Source organism: Anabrus simplex, chromosome 1, assembly GCF_040414725.1.
Source record: "Anabrus simplex isolate iqAnaSimp1 chromosome 1, ASM4041472v1, whole genome shotgun sequence".
Classification (NCBI taxonomy): domain Eukaryota; kingdom Metazoa; phylum Arthropoda; class Insecta; order Orthoptera; family Tettigoniidae; genus Anabrus; species Anabrus simplex.
The window spans coordinates 1,129,987,418-1,130,005,502 of record NC_090265.1 but is presented as its reverse complement, the minus strand read 5'-3'; the positions used below and the strand labels follow the sequence as shown (position 1 = coordinate 1,130,005,502).

The 18,085-nt window shown below is 39.5% G+C and overlaps 1 protein-coding gene across 1 annotated transcript in view; it reads left to right on the top strand.

Moving 5' to 3' along the window:
- LOC136876774 (myosin-2 heavy chain) overlaps positions 1 to 18,085 on the top strand; it is a 37,664-nt gene that overhangs the window by 10,365 nt on the left and 9,214 nt on the right. The window contains exons 3-5 of the mRNA XM_067150601.2: positions 2,273 to 2,489; positions 5,700 to 5,859; positions 15,628 to 15,895. Of these exons, the coding sequence (XP_067006702.2) occupies positions 2,273 to 2,489; positions 5,700 to 5,859; positions 15,628 to 15,895 (645 nt within the window). The remainder of the gene's footprint in view (positions 1 to 2,272; positions 2,490 to 5,699; positions 5,860 to 15,627; positions 15,896 to 18,085) is intronic.

Genomic DNA, 18,085 nt, shown 5'->3' with positions numbered 1-18,085 from the left:
GTAATAAAGGGCTGTGAGTCCTAACTTCGCTACAGATGAAGGCATGACATAAAAAATTAAATAAATAAACACATATAAAAATAAATAGTTTCTTATGTTCCACAGTTCTCTATAAGAATTACAAGGTTGTTACACATAAATATCACAGTCATAAAGCCGGTGTCGGCACATAGCCTACTCGTGTCGAGTAACACCATATGCGTCAACAATAAACCAGCATCAGGCCTCTCCGAAGGCCGCACGACATTGCATCACATCATATACTTTTATGACATATCTCAATTTCCTTTCGCAGGCTTAATTGTTTCTTTTAGATATTCCACGTCATCTTCTGTCATTCGTAAGGAGGATTATTTTGAAATGAAAAGCTTTATTTTAGACGTGCTACTACCAAGAATTCCAAAATCTCTGCTGCTCCTCGATGGAACTCACATAACTAAATCGTTCTTATTATAAGAACTTATTTTATTTTCATACGCTTCATTACGGCCTCCTAGGGTATTCAAAAATGTTCTCAAATGTAAAAAAATAAATATTCTTTATCCACATGGTAAATTGGAGAAATCAGTCAGGAGGAAGAAACATTTCTACAACAGTACCATAAAAATTAATCGTCACTAAAACAGGTCAAATAATTGTAAATAAAATTATCTTTATTGCTGATGAATTTCGATCGTATTTCCTTGCAGATGGAACTAGGATATTATCTTCTGAATCACCTTGTCAAAAGTAAAAATAATAAAATAAATTATCAACAGACAAAAAAACAGTGAATTACCATTTAAGTTCACCGGGATAGAGCACATTCTTGTTAGTTTTCTTACCTGAGCATTTACGTACAATAATACTTTCTTCAATATTAAATATCTGAGCCACGACAGAATTCTTGGCTGTATACAGAGTACGAGGTTATGTGCCCACGTGTGCGTACGTGTTGGTCACATCTACTCACTGATTCTAAGATTACTATTCGCAATCAGTCCCATACACTTGTATATAGCAACTCCATGTGGCTATTACCACTCCAGTTCAGCCTTTGTACTGCAGACCCTCCGTCCAGGGTGGGCGATGTCTGCAGTTGTACGAAGAACTGCGTGTTAGTGTGATAGAGGATAGTGTTGTGTAGTGTATGAATTGCAAAAAGGTTGGGAACAGCACAAGCACTCAATCCCCGAACACGTGGATAAACCGTTTAAGATAAAATTCTTCGACTCGGCAGGGAATCAAACCAGGTACTGCGGAGACACAAGGCCAAGACGCTGACATTTTCATGGATTAGGACTATATACATGATAATGGGATAGGAAAGTATAAGGAGTGGGGAGAAAATGACAGTGGCCTTAACTAAGATACAGCCCACGCATTTGTCTGGGGTGAACAGTGGAATCCACGGAAAACCATCTTCAGAGCTGCCGGCAGTGGGGTTTGAACATACTATCTAGGAAACAATTCAAGGAAAAGCACACTTGTGTTTGCTGCTAAAACTTGGTCCCTCTCACTCCTGGTAATTGGTAAGCTGCTAATCAATCAATCAATCAATCAATCAATCAATCAATCAATCAATCAATCAATCAATCAATCAATCAATCAATCAATCAATCAATCAATCAATCAATCAATCAATCGATCAATCAATCAATCAATCAATCAATCAATCAATCAATCAATCAATCAATCAATCGTACTGTAAACTATGAATTTTAGGCTGTGCTTGAATATTTATGATTCCTTGTTCCTGTGGACTTGTTTATGATGGACAAATACATAGGAAGGTAGCAACTAGGCTTGGGGAAATCGCAGTCACTTACGTCTTTACCAGACTGGTCATGCTTCCCAGCCAAAAACGGACATGGAGTCCATCTGGACAATGTTCATTGTGTTCATTTTCCTATACCTACGTGTAAAGGAAAATGAACCTTACCGTACCGCACAATTAGAATGTATATTTGCAAGACGTATTTACGCACTTCTGCAGTATAAGGTTCATTTTCCTCTACACTTTAGCGTAGGAAAATGAACACAACGAAAATAGGACTAGCATTGTCAGATACGCGGTATTGCTCGCGCAGCAAAGAAATAATTTTTGATGCAACATCTGTCATTTGAAAGGAGAAACATTTTACACCAAGAATCATTTGTAAGGCCATAGAAACTGCTAAATACCCGATTAATCTTGGTGGCAAGATTGAAATGCGTGAGCGTACAACAGTTAATTGTAACACGACCCGATATCCCCAAAGCAATAGAATATATTTATCTTAACTCTTTGCAGTACTCCTGACTGGAAGCTCTACGTCACATACTTCTGTGTCTACCGAACTGACCCAGTTCTGTGGTGCTAGCTTCTGTCCTGATACGCCGTTGACGAAGAGTAACGTGAATCTTTTGCGACCTCCTGATCAGCAATTATTCATTATCTGGGGAATTCTACTGGCCTTGATATTCGTGGCAGCAGCTGTGTTGGTGCTAGGTGTGGACTCTCTCACCAGGTAAAAACCAGAATTCCTTCATAAATATATTCACCCCAATTATTAACTACAGTAGTATCTGTACCACCCGTTGTTGACGGGTTTGTGAATAACTCACATAGCGTTAGCAGGAGAATCTAATTAGACATCACTCTATTGACATGAAATTCCTTGCCGTAGGCCCAGATGGTGTTATTCCGATCGTGCGATTATGCAGGAGGATAAGAGTGAGATCAAATTCGTTAATTTCTCCATTATTAAAGCCTCACACAGTAAAATATATACGATATAAAATAGGGCCTCTCAAACGCCCTAAATCTCACGCGTGCAAATTGAGGTGCAGAGTTCCTGTGCACATTGCATCGGTTCCACTCGGCTCGGCTTGGACCAACGCTTCGTCTCTGGGCTACTTGGCTAAGCTCGGCTCAACTCGGCTTGGATTTGGAGCGCTACGGAGCAAGTGAGGAAGAGGGGGACAGGCGGAGCGAGCGAGACAAATCGAGGAGTGAGGGTCTGCACTCTGGTCAACCAAGCAAAGTCGTCTTTTGCACCGTGAACAGTGCATGCACCCTGAGAGGCCCTGATATAAAAGACTGGAAATTACATTTTATACACGGTGTATCCGTGATGATATTACTAACTTTCAGGGATGATGGAGATCAACACGGGGATCAATTTGACATAAGGAGTCTTAGTCCGGAAACGTTTGAGTCAAAAGTTTTTAATAATCCAAGTCGTTTAACGTCAGCCCGATCTAAACAATCGCTGGGGTGTCAACATTGCATTTCACAGTAGTTCTCTAACGTGCCGCAAGCCAACGACATGGGATTACCACCTTTATATACCCTTAAAAGACACCGACCTCAGTCGGGTTTGAACCCGTTAACTTGGGATTAGTAGACCAACGCCTTATCCACTGCGGCCGGCAGTCAAAAGGTATAGCAAAAATAGATCTGATAATTGTGATTTCTTCTTGTGGGGTCATGTGAAAATCCATGGCTATGAAACACCTTTCGAGACTGAAGAGGATCTCTTGGCAAGAAATCTCGCTACCTGCGACGCTGTTCAAACGAGTGGTGGTGGTAGTGGTGATTTTTGTTTTAAGAGCAAGTACAACTAGGCAACCATCCTCTATATAACACTAATCAGAGGAAAAAATTCAAGGGATCCGACACTTCGAAAAATGAAGGTATCGGCCAAAGGAAGGCAAGGGCCACAAAAGGCATGAAAATGAAAGACACCCTAGCCCTAGCAAACCTAATAGCGTCGGGGCCGGAAAAGAACAAGAGTTGACCAAGAGAGTTCGGATAGGATAGATGAAAGTGAGGAGCCTGTCACAAGTAAATGGAAGCAATGCCTGGACTCAGCTAAGGGCCCCGTGGTCGCCAACCCACGCTCGAAAGTTCAGAGCCCCTGGAACCCCTTTTAGTCACCTTTTACGACAGGCAGGAGATACCGTGGGTGTTATTCTACCGCCTCCACCCACAGGGGGATATTCGAACGGGTACGACGGAACTTTATACGACGATACCATGCCTGTATTGACACAGGGCGACGCCATTTCGAACATTTGTTGTAATTGGAGCTGCTTGTGCAAGTAAACGGTCTTAAAAGAGTAGAATTTTGCTTAACTTTTGACTCGATAGCTTCCGGTATATTGTTCCTTATCTCAAATTGATCCATTTTCCGTCCTCCATCCTCCCGGATACACTATGTATATTTTTGTCATATAGACATTTTAAATGCAATTACCATTTCCTGAGATATTTGGAAATTTGTGGAAAATATAATAACCCACGAGATGGGAAATTATATTTTATGCAACTTTTCCTATGTACAGTTTTTGGATTCCCCTATATTACTGAAGAAATTTGACACTTCCTGCTTTAGCCCCTTTAATATCGGTCCGCTGCTAAACAAATAGTATATTGCCTAGAGCACCACCCGACTATCTCTGAACTTAAATGCCTAGTTACGACAAATTCCGTCCAGCTCTTTTTCCAAAATAAAACAAAACGAACTAAAACTTTTTATTAACACCTTCACGACGAATTGTTAATGGTTGTCTTACCTATCATTTTTATAAATACCAACATATTTTATACCAGGGTGCATTCAGAGAATATTAATGATTTTTGACTTTCTGTTTGGTCATGAAAAAGCCCTTCTTCCTGTAGATTTTTAACGTTTAATTCAAGGGATTTTACTGAAATTCGATGTTTGCTATTCACATATAATGTTATTGCATTTGTCGATTCCACCTTTTACCTATTGTGAATTTCAACTTATTCTCTGTATGTGTCAGCTCCGTATTTTTTTTCTTGTGAATTTCAATTCGTAGTTCTCTGTACCACCCGTCTCTGTGGTGTAGTGGTTAGTGTGATTAGCTGCCACCTCCGAAGGCTCGCGTTCGATTCCCGGCTCTGCCACTAAATTTAAAAAAATGGTTCGAGGGCTGGAACGGGGCCCACTCAACCTCGGGAGGTCAACTGAGTAGAGGTGGGTTCGATTCCCACCTCGGCCATCCTGGAAGTGGTTTTCCGTGGTTTCTCACTTCTCCTCCAGGCAAATGCCGGGATTGTACCTGACATAAGGCCACGGCCGCTTTCTTCCCTCTTCCTTGTTTATCCCTTACAATCTTCCCATCCTCCACCAAGACCCCTGTTCAGCATAGCAGGTGAGGCCGCCTGGGCGAGGTACTGGTCATCCTCCCCAGTTGTATCCCCCGACCCAATGTCTCACGCTCCAGGACACTGCCCTTGGGGCGGTTAGGGGTGAGATCCCTCGCTGAGTCTGAGGGAAAAACCAACCCTGGAGGGTAAGCTGATTAAGAAGTTTTCTGTACCAATGCATTTTCTTGTCATTTAGTAAAAATGATTCATTATGCCCACTGTATATGGCTTGTCTCCTGGTTATCATGGTCTGTAATAGTTCCGTAAAATTGTACATACATCCTTTCTACTCTCATTGAAATAACTGTTTTCAAATAACGTATATTCTAGTTTAAATTACATTCTTCATAAGAGTATTGAAGGAGATGCATATCCCGACGCTAATTATACTGAAAATAGTAAGGACACACAACAGTAGCATGATGCAGGATGGGTAGCATGAAGATCATCAAGATGAATTAGCTTCAATCACACTGCTAATCTAGCCTTTTGAGAGTTCATTCAAGTATTAGGTATTATGATCTGTCCAGTTTTCAATCCCTGCTTGCGTGTTTTTCAGGTACAACGAAAATGAACGTGCAACGAAGAGGGGCTTCTCTGGCTGTCAGCTGTTAGCTTCCAGCGTTAAACATCTTGGAAACCCTTACCAGTTGCTACTTATACCAGTCAGCGCCCTTGGTAGTGTATCTGAAGGCTTCTTGGAGGCGGACTTTAATTACGTAAGTATAAGCGCTCCAGAGATCACTAATACATTTACCAAGAAAATTCATAAACGTGTATGCAATCTCAGTTTTCTTGCAAGCGTGATATTTCTAATATTTTAGAGTGCTTCATATATAGAACATAGGTTTTTTTGCCATTGTATCTGCTATTTTGAATGATTTTAGACTAACATCACACATCCTCTTTATTTCCTTTCCATTGTAACCTAAACAAATGCACCTGTTTTAATGCAATTATCCGAGTAGATTGATAATTAGTATAATCGTTGATGTTAAAATGTTGGTTATCACCATGACACGATATCTTGGACGTCGTGTAAAATTGTGTAACTACTATTTAGAAGGTGTCGGGGCAAAAGAGTGCCAAGCAACATTTTCTTAACTTTAAGGGAGAGCAGTTAGAAAGTTTGTTCAAATCGTGAAATCGTACCATTGACGGGAATGATGTAATAATAGCTTTGAAAGGATCAGTAATATTCATTGTATGTGATTTTCAGGCATAATTTCTTTTGGGCTGCTATTTGTAGAGTAAAAGTCAATACATTTAATACCACGTCACAGAATACTGTGGCTTGGCACTTTAATGCCCCAATGGGAGTCCCACTTGTCTTAGGAATATTATTTTATGATAATGAAACAATGTCTGATATTTCAACTATTTTAATCAGAAATGAAAACTAACACCAATCTTCAATTAAAATAACATTTCCACCAATAATATTTATTTTGGTAGCAGTGGAAATCGGGGTAGAACTGGACATGAAAAGAAATGTAAATAAATCAACATAAACCCATCACGGAAAAAGGTCTGTTTGTATCTTTTAACTATGATGTTCTTTTCAAAATATGGCGATTTGTGGATGATACGTTCGTCGTATGGACAGAAGGTGAAGACAATCTTGGTCACTTTCTGGATCACCTTAATCGCCAGCACCCTTCCATTTGTTTCACCTTGGAAATGGAATCTGACGGCAAGATACCATTTTTAGATGTTCTCGTCACCAAGAAAGAGGATGGATCTGCAGGACACAGCGTGTATCGTAAACCTACACACACCAATAGATATCTCCATGCAGATTCTCACCATCACCCTGCCCAGAAACATGGTATCCTTACAACTCTGACTACCAGGGCCAGGAGGATTTGTGAAGCGTCAGATCTACAAGAGGAAATTAACACCTTGAGAACCACCTTTGAGAGCAACGGTTACAGCAGAGCTTTGATCTCAAGGGTTCTGAAATCGGCACATAATCGGACGTCTGTTAAGAAAAAAGATGTAAAAGGAACTGCTTACCTACCTTACATACATAACACGACGGATCGTATTGCTAAAATCTTACGTAGGTACCATGTACGAACTGTTTTTGGAGCATCAGTTAAGATTAGGCACCTCCTGCGACCAACTAAGGATAGTTTGCCTAAATTACAACAACCTGGTATCTACAGAGTTCCCTGTACTTGTGGCAAGGTTTATATTGGGCAGACTTCGAGAACGGTGTGTACTCGCATCAAAGAACATACCAGATGTATCAGACTCAACCAACCTGATAAATCAGCTGTTGCTGACCATGCCCTAACACCTGGTCATGATGTCTTGTTCCAAGAAGTGGATGTTCTTGCCCGTATAAAGCAATATCGCTCAAGAATTATCAGGGAGGCGGTTGAAATACGTAAACATCCAGATAATTTCAACCGCGATACAGGTTACAACCTCAGTGAATCATGGCTACCTATAATCAGAACCATTAGAGAGTAATGCTTTGCTGTTACTATTCATTGTCTCTAGCATTGGGCCAAAATGGCGTCCCCTTTACATCTTTGGGCACCATTTGAAGCTTTCTTGTTGCTTTCTCCTAGCAACCATCAATACGTCGTTTCTCTTCTCTTTTGTCTCCTGATGAAGAAAGGCAACGTTCCTTTTGAAACGTTGAGTGTGTTTATAATTATTTACACGGCATAAGCCCAAAAATACAACTCATGAATAGTTACATGGGCCGTGAAAGTCTAAATGATAATATTAAAACTAAAAGATCAGCTGCTCCTTTCCTACACTTCTTCAGCTTCATTAGTGTCTTCAGAATAAGGAATCAAGCTGAGATAAAACTGGTGATGGACAGGTGGGTCATAGTCCAGGAGTTTCAACACATCTTGCAGTTTATTTTTCTTTATTTTTCGCACAGTAGTGTACTTTCGTTTCAAGCTCAACGTTGTGGTGTCGCTTCTTTTTCGCACGCTACAGTCTTCAAAATCCATATTCACTCTTGTTTTTAGTTTGATAAGCCATGGATTACTTGCTTCAAATTTGATCAAATTACGTCTGTGAATTTAAATTCCATGCCACTTACACATATTTTTTTACTGGTGTTCAGGAGTCCAACTTTTAATGCTGCCTTGTCATAAAAGTCGTCTTGTTTCATGTCTGTCACACTGAACTTCTTCTTTCTTCTTTCTCCCACATTCATGAACGATACATTTCTAGTCGGCAGCGTCGTACACAGGCGGTTGATTTCGTTGGTACTTCTCAATTTTTACAAAGTCTCTATCTGATGGCAAGAATGTGTGGCCAGATGTTAAAAACCAGTGTTCGATCTCATTAAATCGTTTAGTGTGAATTAAATAAGGCCAGAGTGCCATTATATTCCAGTTTTTATTCTGGCCCCCGCAGTTATCAAAAAAAATCACAAGCTTTTTAGCATCGACGGCGTTTGTTTTCAGATGCTTCAAAACTGCACTACCTATTTCGTCACTGCCTCTCCTACAATACTCTCATCCCACAAAAACATGCACACTAAGTCTTTACCACAGTCATGAATGCCTACATTGTATGTCCACATTTTCCGTAGCTTGGCTCTCCTTCAGGTGTCCTGTATCTCCGTTTTACAGGAATAGCTCCAATACATCCAACTAAATAAGCATTTTGCTTATCAAAATCAGCGAGATCCCAAAACCCATTAAATATTGACAATATCTGTTGTTCATCAAGTTCAAAACATCTCAGGGGACAGCGACATAGCTCTCCAACTTTTGCTCCTGGAACAACTTTTCCGGTCTTACGCGCTACATAGTCTCTTCCTTCGTTTCGCCTCTTCTTATTCATCTTGATCTTAATACGTCTATTTCTTTTCCTAGAATTCGAGCCTTTCTCAGGCGAATGTTAAGGTATCCTTGAATGATCCAGGATATCCTAAACAGTGCAAAACACCAAGTCTTAGTACGAGAAATACCCAAGTTGTATCCTCTGTTATGTAACTAATAGCGACACTTTAACAAGAGTGCTGCAACATTATGCACTAGTTTTTCTATTAACTCGTATAAACCTCTGGTCGCAAGTGACAATGTAACCTTTCTTGAGAAAAATGATGACTGACAGCAACAGATTTAAAATTGGAGCAATATAGTGCCAAGCCACATAATGAATATTTGCGAATGTTGGTCAACAAAGGCCTTAAACTAACTTGAGTAAACTTTAAACTGAAAAAGCCACTTGCTATAGATCCAAGAGTGTGTTATAACGGTTCCTAAAACATAACCTAATGACTTAATAAGTTACATAACCCAAGCAACAATGGAGGAAACTTTAGTTATGGTCAAAATAATGCCAAGCAACACTTACCTCACTTCCGCTTTGAGAGGAAATTTCACATGCTATGTGAGGAAGATAGCGTCTACATCAGGATCACTGAGATATTCTTCAGAATCACTCGAAAACACAAGCTTCCTCCTACAATCCATGGTAATCTGGGTCTCCTGGTTGCTTGACACTGTTTTGCTCCGAGTGTTTCTAAGAACTGTTGGGGGCAACAAGATGAAAGTCACTTGCAATGTGCCACTTGAATGTGTTTCTATGCAAGTTTCCAGTGTTTACTGGTAGCTTATCATAAACCTCAACAAATGGCACCGACAGTTCAGTTTTATCAAAAATGTTGCTTGCCACTCTTTCATTTAGTTCAGAAATGAAAGTTAAATTAGGAATCGATTGATAAATGCGTACGAGCAAGCTATGGTGGTGGAGTCACGTGAGGAGAAAGGTGGAGAATAAGTTATCGTATGGAATAATGCGCCCTGCTTTTGTTGGTGAGAGAATCACGGGGAGACGAAGGGGACTCAATTCTTTTTGGTTTCAAAGATCGGGATATAGAACTACACCAATCCACTGTGGAAATTAAGCTTAGGTTCTATGCAGTCGTTAAATTAATTTATAATGGCTTGTAGAGTGGACGCGGAAAATGTGTGTGTTTTCGTATAAACAAAATTCGTAATTACTATTTAGTTCAGAAATGAAAGTTAAATTAGGAATCGATTGATGGATGCGTACGGACGAACTGTGGTGGCCTTTCCCTATGTAGGGTTATATCCATCATGCTAATATAGAATAAATAATAGCTTAAAATTCTTATAGAGTCCGTGAATATCTTTTCCGGTCTATTTAGGATGTTCGGTTCATGCGAAAAGATTCAACATTGAAAATAGGAACCAGAGCTCTAATGTGTTTCTCGCCACACTAGTTCCAGTCAAATTAACAAGTAAATGTGGATATGTGCATGCTGAGTTCAGTTGTGGGCGGTAAAACGTGGCCGCACTTATTATCAGGGCTTCACATGCAAGGACACACAAGGACGCACGTCAAGCCTACGAAGCAACACAAATGACAGCCGTGTCACAATAACGTTGAAAAACTCATTCTTTGTTAATATGCTTCAAGTTCCATGTGACCATAAGGACCCAGAATGCCACAGAAAGTATATAAATGAATATCTAACAGAGGTTATGGATAAAGTGAAATAGTAATATCAAAGAGAACGATTTGCGGTTGCATCACACTGAGTGCGTGAACATGAAGTGCAGATAGTATAAAATTATATTGATTTTTTATAAAATTATATAGATTTATTTCTTTAATGCTAAAAGGGAAACGATGTGGAGAACATCATTGTTGATTCAGGGTTTACTGGAGAAGCTAAAAAAGAAAGACATATCGTCGTTGCCGGGACAAAACCTCCTATGTGGGATATTTTAGCTTAGAACTTTGGCCGGTAAGGTTCTGTCATCTAAGGTGCAATATTGTCAAGGCATTCTCGCTCCTCATAATATATGTGTTGCGGGTCTGTATATTTCCAAAGATATTATCACATAGGAGGTTTCGTCCCGGCATGGAAGATATGTTCTTAAGGTGATATCCATTAATACATGCAGTAGGAGATACACGAATTGTATGCGTTCTTTATCTCTTTGTCAACTTCTACTGGCTGTGTCACATCAGTCTCGAATATGACGTTTGTTTCGACTATATACCCACTATTTATTAACAACTGAAAGTATTTGAATGGAAATTTCTTCTAACAGTAATACAGCAACGAAAATTAAGTGAAAATATGAATTACACTATAACAAATAATTAAGAGGTGACCGCAGTGAGTTTTGTAAGTTTTAAAAATTTCTTCCGATGTTCACCATATTCTGTGAGCTCCTTTTTGTTAATTAAGATCAGTCTAAAATTTGGAATGGCTTGGTAACATAGTTCTGGTTCCGCTAATCCCGCCTCATCAGCTGCGTATGTTATGGTCGTCATTGGTTCTCCACCCACTACTACAACGCCTCTTGCTTTTTCCAGGGCCTTCTGTAAAAGTTTTTCTGCACATATATTGAACACAGCGGGTGACATGCAACATCCCTGTCTCACTCCTATTCCGATACCCACTTCTTCTATTTTTTTCATATTCATCTACTCTAAACATCACTTTATGATCCTTATAAAACTCCTTTATCAGTCTTCTGCAATCTACACCAATATCTTTCAGAATCCTCATCATAATACACGAGTTCACTCATTCTAACGCTTTTTCGCAGTCAATGAAACATATATACATTTCCCTATTCACTTCTAACATCCTTTCTGCAATCATCCTTAGGCATCCGATTGCATCTCTGGTTCCTCTTACCTATCTAAAACCAAACTGGACATATCCCATATTCTCCTCTATTTTCTTTTCTATTCTTCTTAGCACTGTCTTGATCAATGCCTTAGTGACATAACATATAAACTATATAAATTATTTCTCCATTTCCTAAAGCCTTTAATTCTTTAGATGGTATCTGGTCACAGCCGATCGCCTTCGTTTCCTTTAGGTCCTGGACTGACTTCTCAACTTCTCATTTTTCTATCCTTGATCCTCGGGACTCTTCGTCACAAACCTGCTTATTCTCCAGTCTCATTGTTCCATGATCAGCTTGATGATCATATAGATCTATTATATATTCCGTCCAAACCTCCTTACTTTCTTCTAAACTTTATGTCATCTTTCCTTCTTTGTTCATTATTCCTTGCTTGCTTATCTTCCTTGGATATATCCTCATCACGCTCCTTGCTGTTTGATACTTTTTTTCTATTTTTCCCTCCTTTTCCAACTTTTCTATTTCTTCACATTGGTTTTTCATCCATTCTTCGCTGTCCTTATCAGTTGTCCATCTCAGCTCATTGTTCAGTTTTCTGTATGGTATTTTTCCTTCATCTGAGGAGTATTTTTCCATTTTCTGCCTTCATCTATTTTACCTAACACCTCCTTCGTTATCCATTCCTTTTTATTGATTTTTATTCCGACTTTACCTACTTCTTTTTCTAAGGTTTTTACTACTGCAGTCCTATTGGTAAGCCATTCCTGTGATATATCCATACTCATTCTCGAGTTTTCCAACTTTTCTTCAGTCCTTCTTATATAAGTGCCGACATTTTCATTCTTCAGTTTTGTTACGTCTCACTTCCTTCCAGGGTGTTTACCTCTGATATGTTTCAGTCGCTTTCTTATAACTGCAACTAGCAAGTTGTGGTCAGTATTTGCTCTGACCCAGGGAATGCTTGAGTCATTTTGATGTGGTTTTTGAACCGTTGATTGAGTATAATGAAATCAGTCTGATATCTGTATGCATCACCAGGGCTCATATATATACTGCCTCGGTTTATGATTATTAAACCAGGTGTTAACTATCCAAAGGTCAAAGCTCTTGCAGAAATCAATTAGTTTTTCTCTTCATTTCTTCTCTCTAACCCATAATCTCAGACCACATTACTCTGTTTTCTACTACCAGGTACACTATTCCAATCTCCCACCATCAGAATTCTTACTGGACTACTTCCATTCTCCTCAAACACCTCTTCTATCTGCTCATAAATCCGGTCTTCCTCTTCCTCGTCCGCATCCGTTGTAGGCATATACACTTCAATGATCAGTGCATCACAAGGCTCACTCTGCACCTTGGTTGCCAGTATCCTATCACTTACAGACATCTCCTTAATTATACTTCTATCTAGAACTTTTCTATACAATAGTCCTAACCTCCTTCGCTGTGTTCTCCTCCGTTACTTGTAATCTCCAGATACAAGCTCTCTTTCTCCTTCCTATCGCAGTTCACATAATCCAAAAATATTGTTGTATTTCTCCATTTCCTTCTTCACATTCTCCAGTTTAGCTTTCTCGTTCATCGTTCTGATATTCCAATCACCAATCCTCAACATTTCAGATGTCTTCTTCTTCCCATACCGCTCAGTCTTCATATGGCAATGTTCTCCTGATACAGCGCCCACCCGGAGATCCGAATGTGGGTGTATTACTCCGGAATCGAATTTCTTCTCAGGAACAGCCATATAAATAAATTTTGTCCAGTTGGAGTAGAGATACTGCAAGAATCTTTAATGCGGTGGTTTCCCGTTAACTTCCGCATCCTATGCCGTTGACCTCCAATAAGTTCATCCGCCTTTAGGGGTGATTTCTCACCCCAAGGATAAGAGAGTGCCCTTTTCTCCACCAGCTCATCCACCCTCCTTTAGAGGCTGTTGGCCCTTTGTAGAGGGAGACCACTTATACCGGGATTCTTTAAATCGAATTCGTATTTATCCTCGAGTCCGGGCTTGTCTCTTCCCCCATCTCGACCGTACCGAAGTCCACCATCTACGCCATAAATTCCGTTGAGGTTTTCACCCGTAACTCGGAGGTGGGACCCATAACAGACGTTATACATCCGGTCAGTGTGCTCTGGGACTCATACAGGCAGGGGCACCACTCTCTGGGTACGGCTGCCTTCAAAGAGGGTCCCTACCTGCTATCTACTTATCGGCATTACAGATGAAATTTTCAATTACATTATTATTTTCTTCCTTTGTCACGAAACCGCTCAATCTTTGTTAACACAGCTATGAATAGAACATTATTTTCTGGTTTTACATGTACTGGCTTGCTTAAAATGTCAGTACATGTAAGCCAGAGGTATAGAACCAAATGAGGCCACAGTACTAGTTGCAAATAGAGGATTGTGGAGACGTTTAGTAAATTCACAGAGGCTTGCAGACTGAACGCTGAAAGGCAAAACGGTCTATAATGATAATGCATGTATGTACATGTACTGTTGAGAATGTTAATACTCCCAAAGAGTGATCAGATCAAAGAGCATCACATTTTTAGTCCGTATTGCTTCCTGTTTTGTGTCAGATCTTTTGCCACTTGTTCCATGTACAGCAGGGATTCGATTTTCATTTACCACACTGACGAAGCTGCTTCCCAATAACCACCGTGCGCTGGATATAATGAGATGCATTAGGCGCATGCCGCGTATATACTGAAGGAATGTAATTTCTCGTGTATGTAGAAGCTGCAGCTTTAAACAGCGTACTTTGTATATCAATGTTTGCAAGTCAGTCTGTCGGAGTGACCACACTCGATTATTACAGCATTCATGTCGCCGAAACATACAATAATTGCTGTGCATTATTCTGTGCCGAAACCATCAATTTGAACAGTGCAAGAAAACTAATTTAATTACTATTTTTTTACTAACGGGATATATGACGTCAGCATCTCTTGTTGTACCAGTAGAGAAGATTATATCCGAGGTATTTTAACACGTCAGTCACCACCAGTGGTTCTCCATCCAGCAGTACAGTGTACCTTAGAAAATATGAATATAAAAAATGAATAAACATATCTATATCTGTAAATGCGAAATACCACTCACTCACTCACTCACTCACTCACTCAATCATTCATCACAAGATCTCGGGTGGTACTACCAAACAGCTGAAATTGAAACTTGTTATAGAGGTTCTGCTTTGGTCATAAGTAACCTTTTTGAAACATTCAGAATAAGGGGATGAAAGCACAAAATGTAATGATAGGTCGCTTTGTAGCGAGGATAACTCGCACCCTGCTATAATAGGCTTTATGTCGCTTGATGGCATTCATGTCTCCTCCCATTGCTTTCTCTATATTGTGCTAGGCAGACCATAGTCTGATTTGAAGTAGTTGGCAACTCCACTCATCTCGTTCCGTCCGGAAGAAAATGAGAGATGCCTGAGAAAATGTTTATTTAATGATGAGCTAGAAATTTCTCATTATGTGGTGTTCATCAGGAGAGACGGTAGTTGTCTTTGCTCAGCTGTTTCTTATTTCATATGCAGCACAGACAAGCGTATCCAAGAGGTTACAATGAGTGTAGTAAACCACGTACTATACCTTCCAACTGACCTATGGTCTATAACATCGACTAGTGATTCCTGTAAGCACATCACTGAGGTACATATTTCTAACATGTTCGTAACAACGTATGAACTGGAACAGGTGACGAGTGGCTTCTTTTAGAGTTTCATCAGTAAATACCTTAAAACGGAGAGATAAATCCACTAAATATTCCCAAAATGTTAACAAATATAAACTGTTTTTTTCATATACCGCTGTAAAAGATGTGGTATGTTCTACATATGCTGTGATACACTTACAGGGTTATATCTCATGCGCCTGGGGTATCCCTTACATTGGCTACGTCATGATCTGCTACGGGATACTCCTACTGTGCTTCACACTACTGCTGGGCTGTTTTGCTGTGAGAGTAGTTGGTCGACTACCGCTGATGATAGTATGTTTCACACTTTACTTGGGCGTGCTTGCTGCTCTCAAGTTCTGGGCACCCAATCCGGAGGAGAGCATAGTTTTCTTCGTCATTGCTGGATTCTGGGGAATAGCTGACGCTTCTACTGTAATCATAACAGGTAAGAGTACACGTTATTTCTTTTGCTAACACTGTATACCACACGTATTGATTACTCTGTCCGGCTTCATGGCTAATGGTTAGCATGCTGGCCTTTGGTCACAGGAGTCTAGGGTTTGATTCCCGGCAGGGTCGGGAATTTTAACAAAAATTGGTTAATTCCCCTCGCACGGTCACTGGGTGTATGTGTCGTCTTCATCATCATTTCATCCTCATCCCGACGCGCAGGTCGCCTACGGGAGTCGGATAAAAAGACCTGCACCTGGCGAGCCGAAGTCCTCAAAGAACACATCCCTGCACTAAAAGCCATACGCTACTTCATTCATTGATTACTCTGGAAGCGGACTTGATGACTAATTATTTTCATTCTTATACTTTACCACTAAGCAGGCTCATTTCCCTACTGCATCGATAAATCTCTCCCTAAACACGTTACCCTGTGCTTTTACTTTGTCTTATCAATATAATCCATCATTGCAAAATTACGTTTATCAACTCTTATAGCTGTATGGCAATGTAATTAGTTACCATTAGAAGAACGTAACTGTCGTTGATGGAACAATTATTGTTTGCGATGCAAGTGAATTCTACTTTTTCCCGTTGTTGACGTGTAAGCCGTAATTTTTATATCCTTCGAAATCAGTTTAATTAATAACTCAAAGACCTCTTTGCATGCGGTACAAGTGATAGGAAAATTTTCTGATAATAAAAATCATTTTTAAGCTAGCAAATGAAGTTGCAAATACTGTGACAATTTCCTCTGAGAATCTGTGTGCAAAATATTATGATGCACCGAGTGGGTTGAAGGTAAAATCGGACAGGCAGACTGTTAGACAGACAGGCACACGTATTTCGGGTTTAATTTACATATGTGGTTTTATGAGACATCATTAGACCAGACGGATGAATCACAAAGGATGGTGTAAATATATCTCTAATTACCATTGAACGTAGTCAATTTATTGTTATTATTTCATTGATATTGTTATAAATAATATATTTGATTTGTTTAACGTATCTAAAGTTTATGGTTTAGATTTGTAACTATAAAACACATTCAAACGCTATCAACCCAAGCAACAACCGAAACTGCTATGTAGTAAACAGAAGTACAACACTATTCAATTGCCTAAATGAGATTGTAAATACGTCCATTATTATTATTATTATTATTATTATTATTATTATTATTATTATTATTATCCGGATTCGATTCCCGGCCAGTCCATGGATTCTAATTTTAGAATGAGTGATGGAATGAGGCTAATTGAAGAGCTGTCTGATACGATAGGCAGCGAGCCAGGCCGTAAAAGCCAAGCAATATGTCCGTGTATGGCTTCATGCAGACCATAAGGCATTCCTTGTACCTGCAGGCAATATGACTGAGCAGCTATCTTGACACTTCAAAGACCTAGTGGGCTGTTTCATCAGTTCTTCGAATTAGTTTATTATTATTATTATTATTATTATTATTATTATTATTATTATTATTATTATTATTATTATTATTATTATGGAACATGCCTTCGTATGAACTGTGCAACATAGTAAGATAATATTTTCAATAATATACTTTATCTATTCCCCTGTGCCTAGCACCTTGAGTGCCACGTGAGACCAACGTTGACTCACAGAGCTTAATGCCATTCGGGCTGCGTGAGTCCGCTGTGGAGTCACGCGCACTCTCCAAGTCCCAGGCCCCGTGGTGCCATACTGTCATCACACTTGACATGTAAACGTATGTTAAATGAAAGTAGGTGGCCAGTACGTCATGAATCTATTCTTGGCCCGTTCATTTGCGAGTCCGATGTGGCACCACGTAGCCTGTAGGACACTGTAATATATCAACCACAATAAATAAATTTTGATGACTTTATTTTTTTTCAGATCATGTCATGTGTACATATAACAAAAGATTGTACTGTATAGTGTTCTCATTATTCATTGTCTCATATCACGGTCTATAGACGAATTTAAAACATAGGACATAAAATTACATGAACTTTCTAGAAAAAATATTTGTAACTTTGTCTCATTCGCCATCACACCACAAATTGGTACACTTTTTGCATACGAATTTAAAATATAACAAATGAGACTTTCTGAAAAAATATAATTCAAACTGTGTTTCACAATCACACTACAAATCTGCGCACTTTGAAGAAACAGTCCAAACAAGAATTTTTCACAA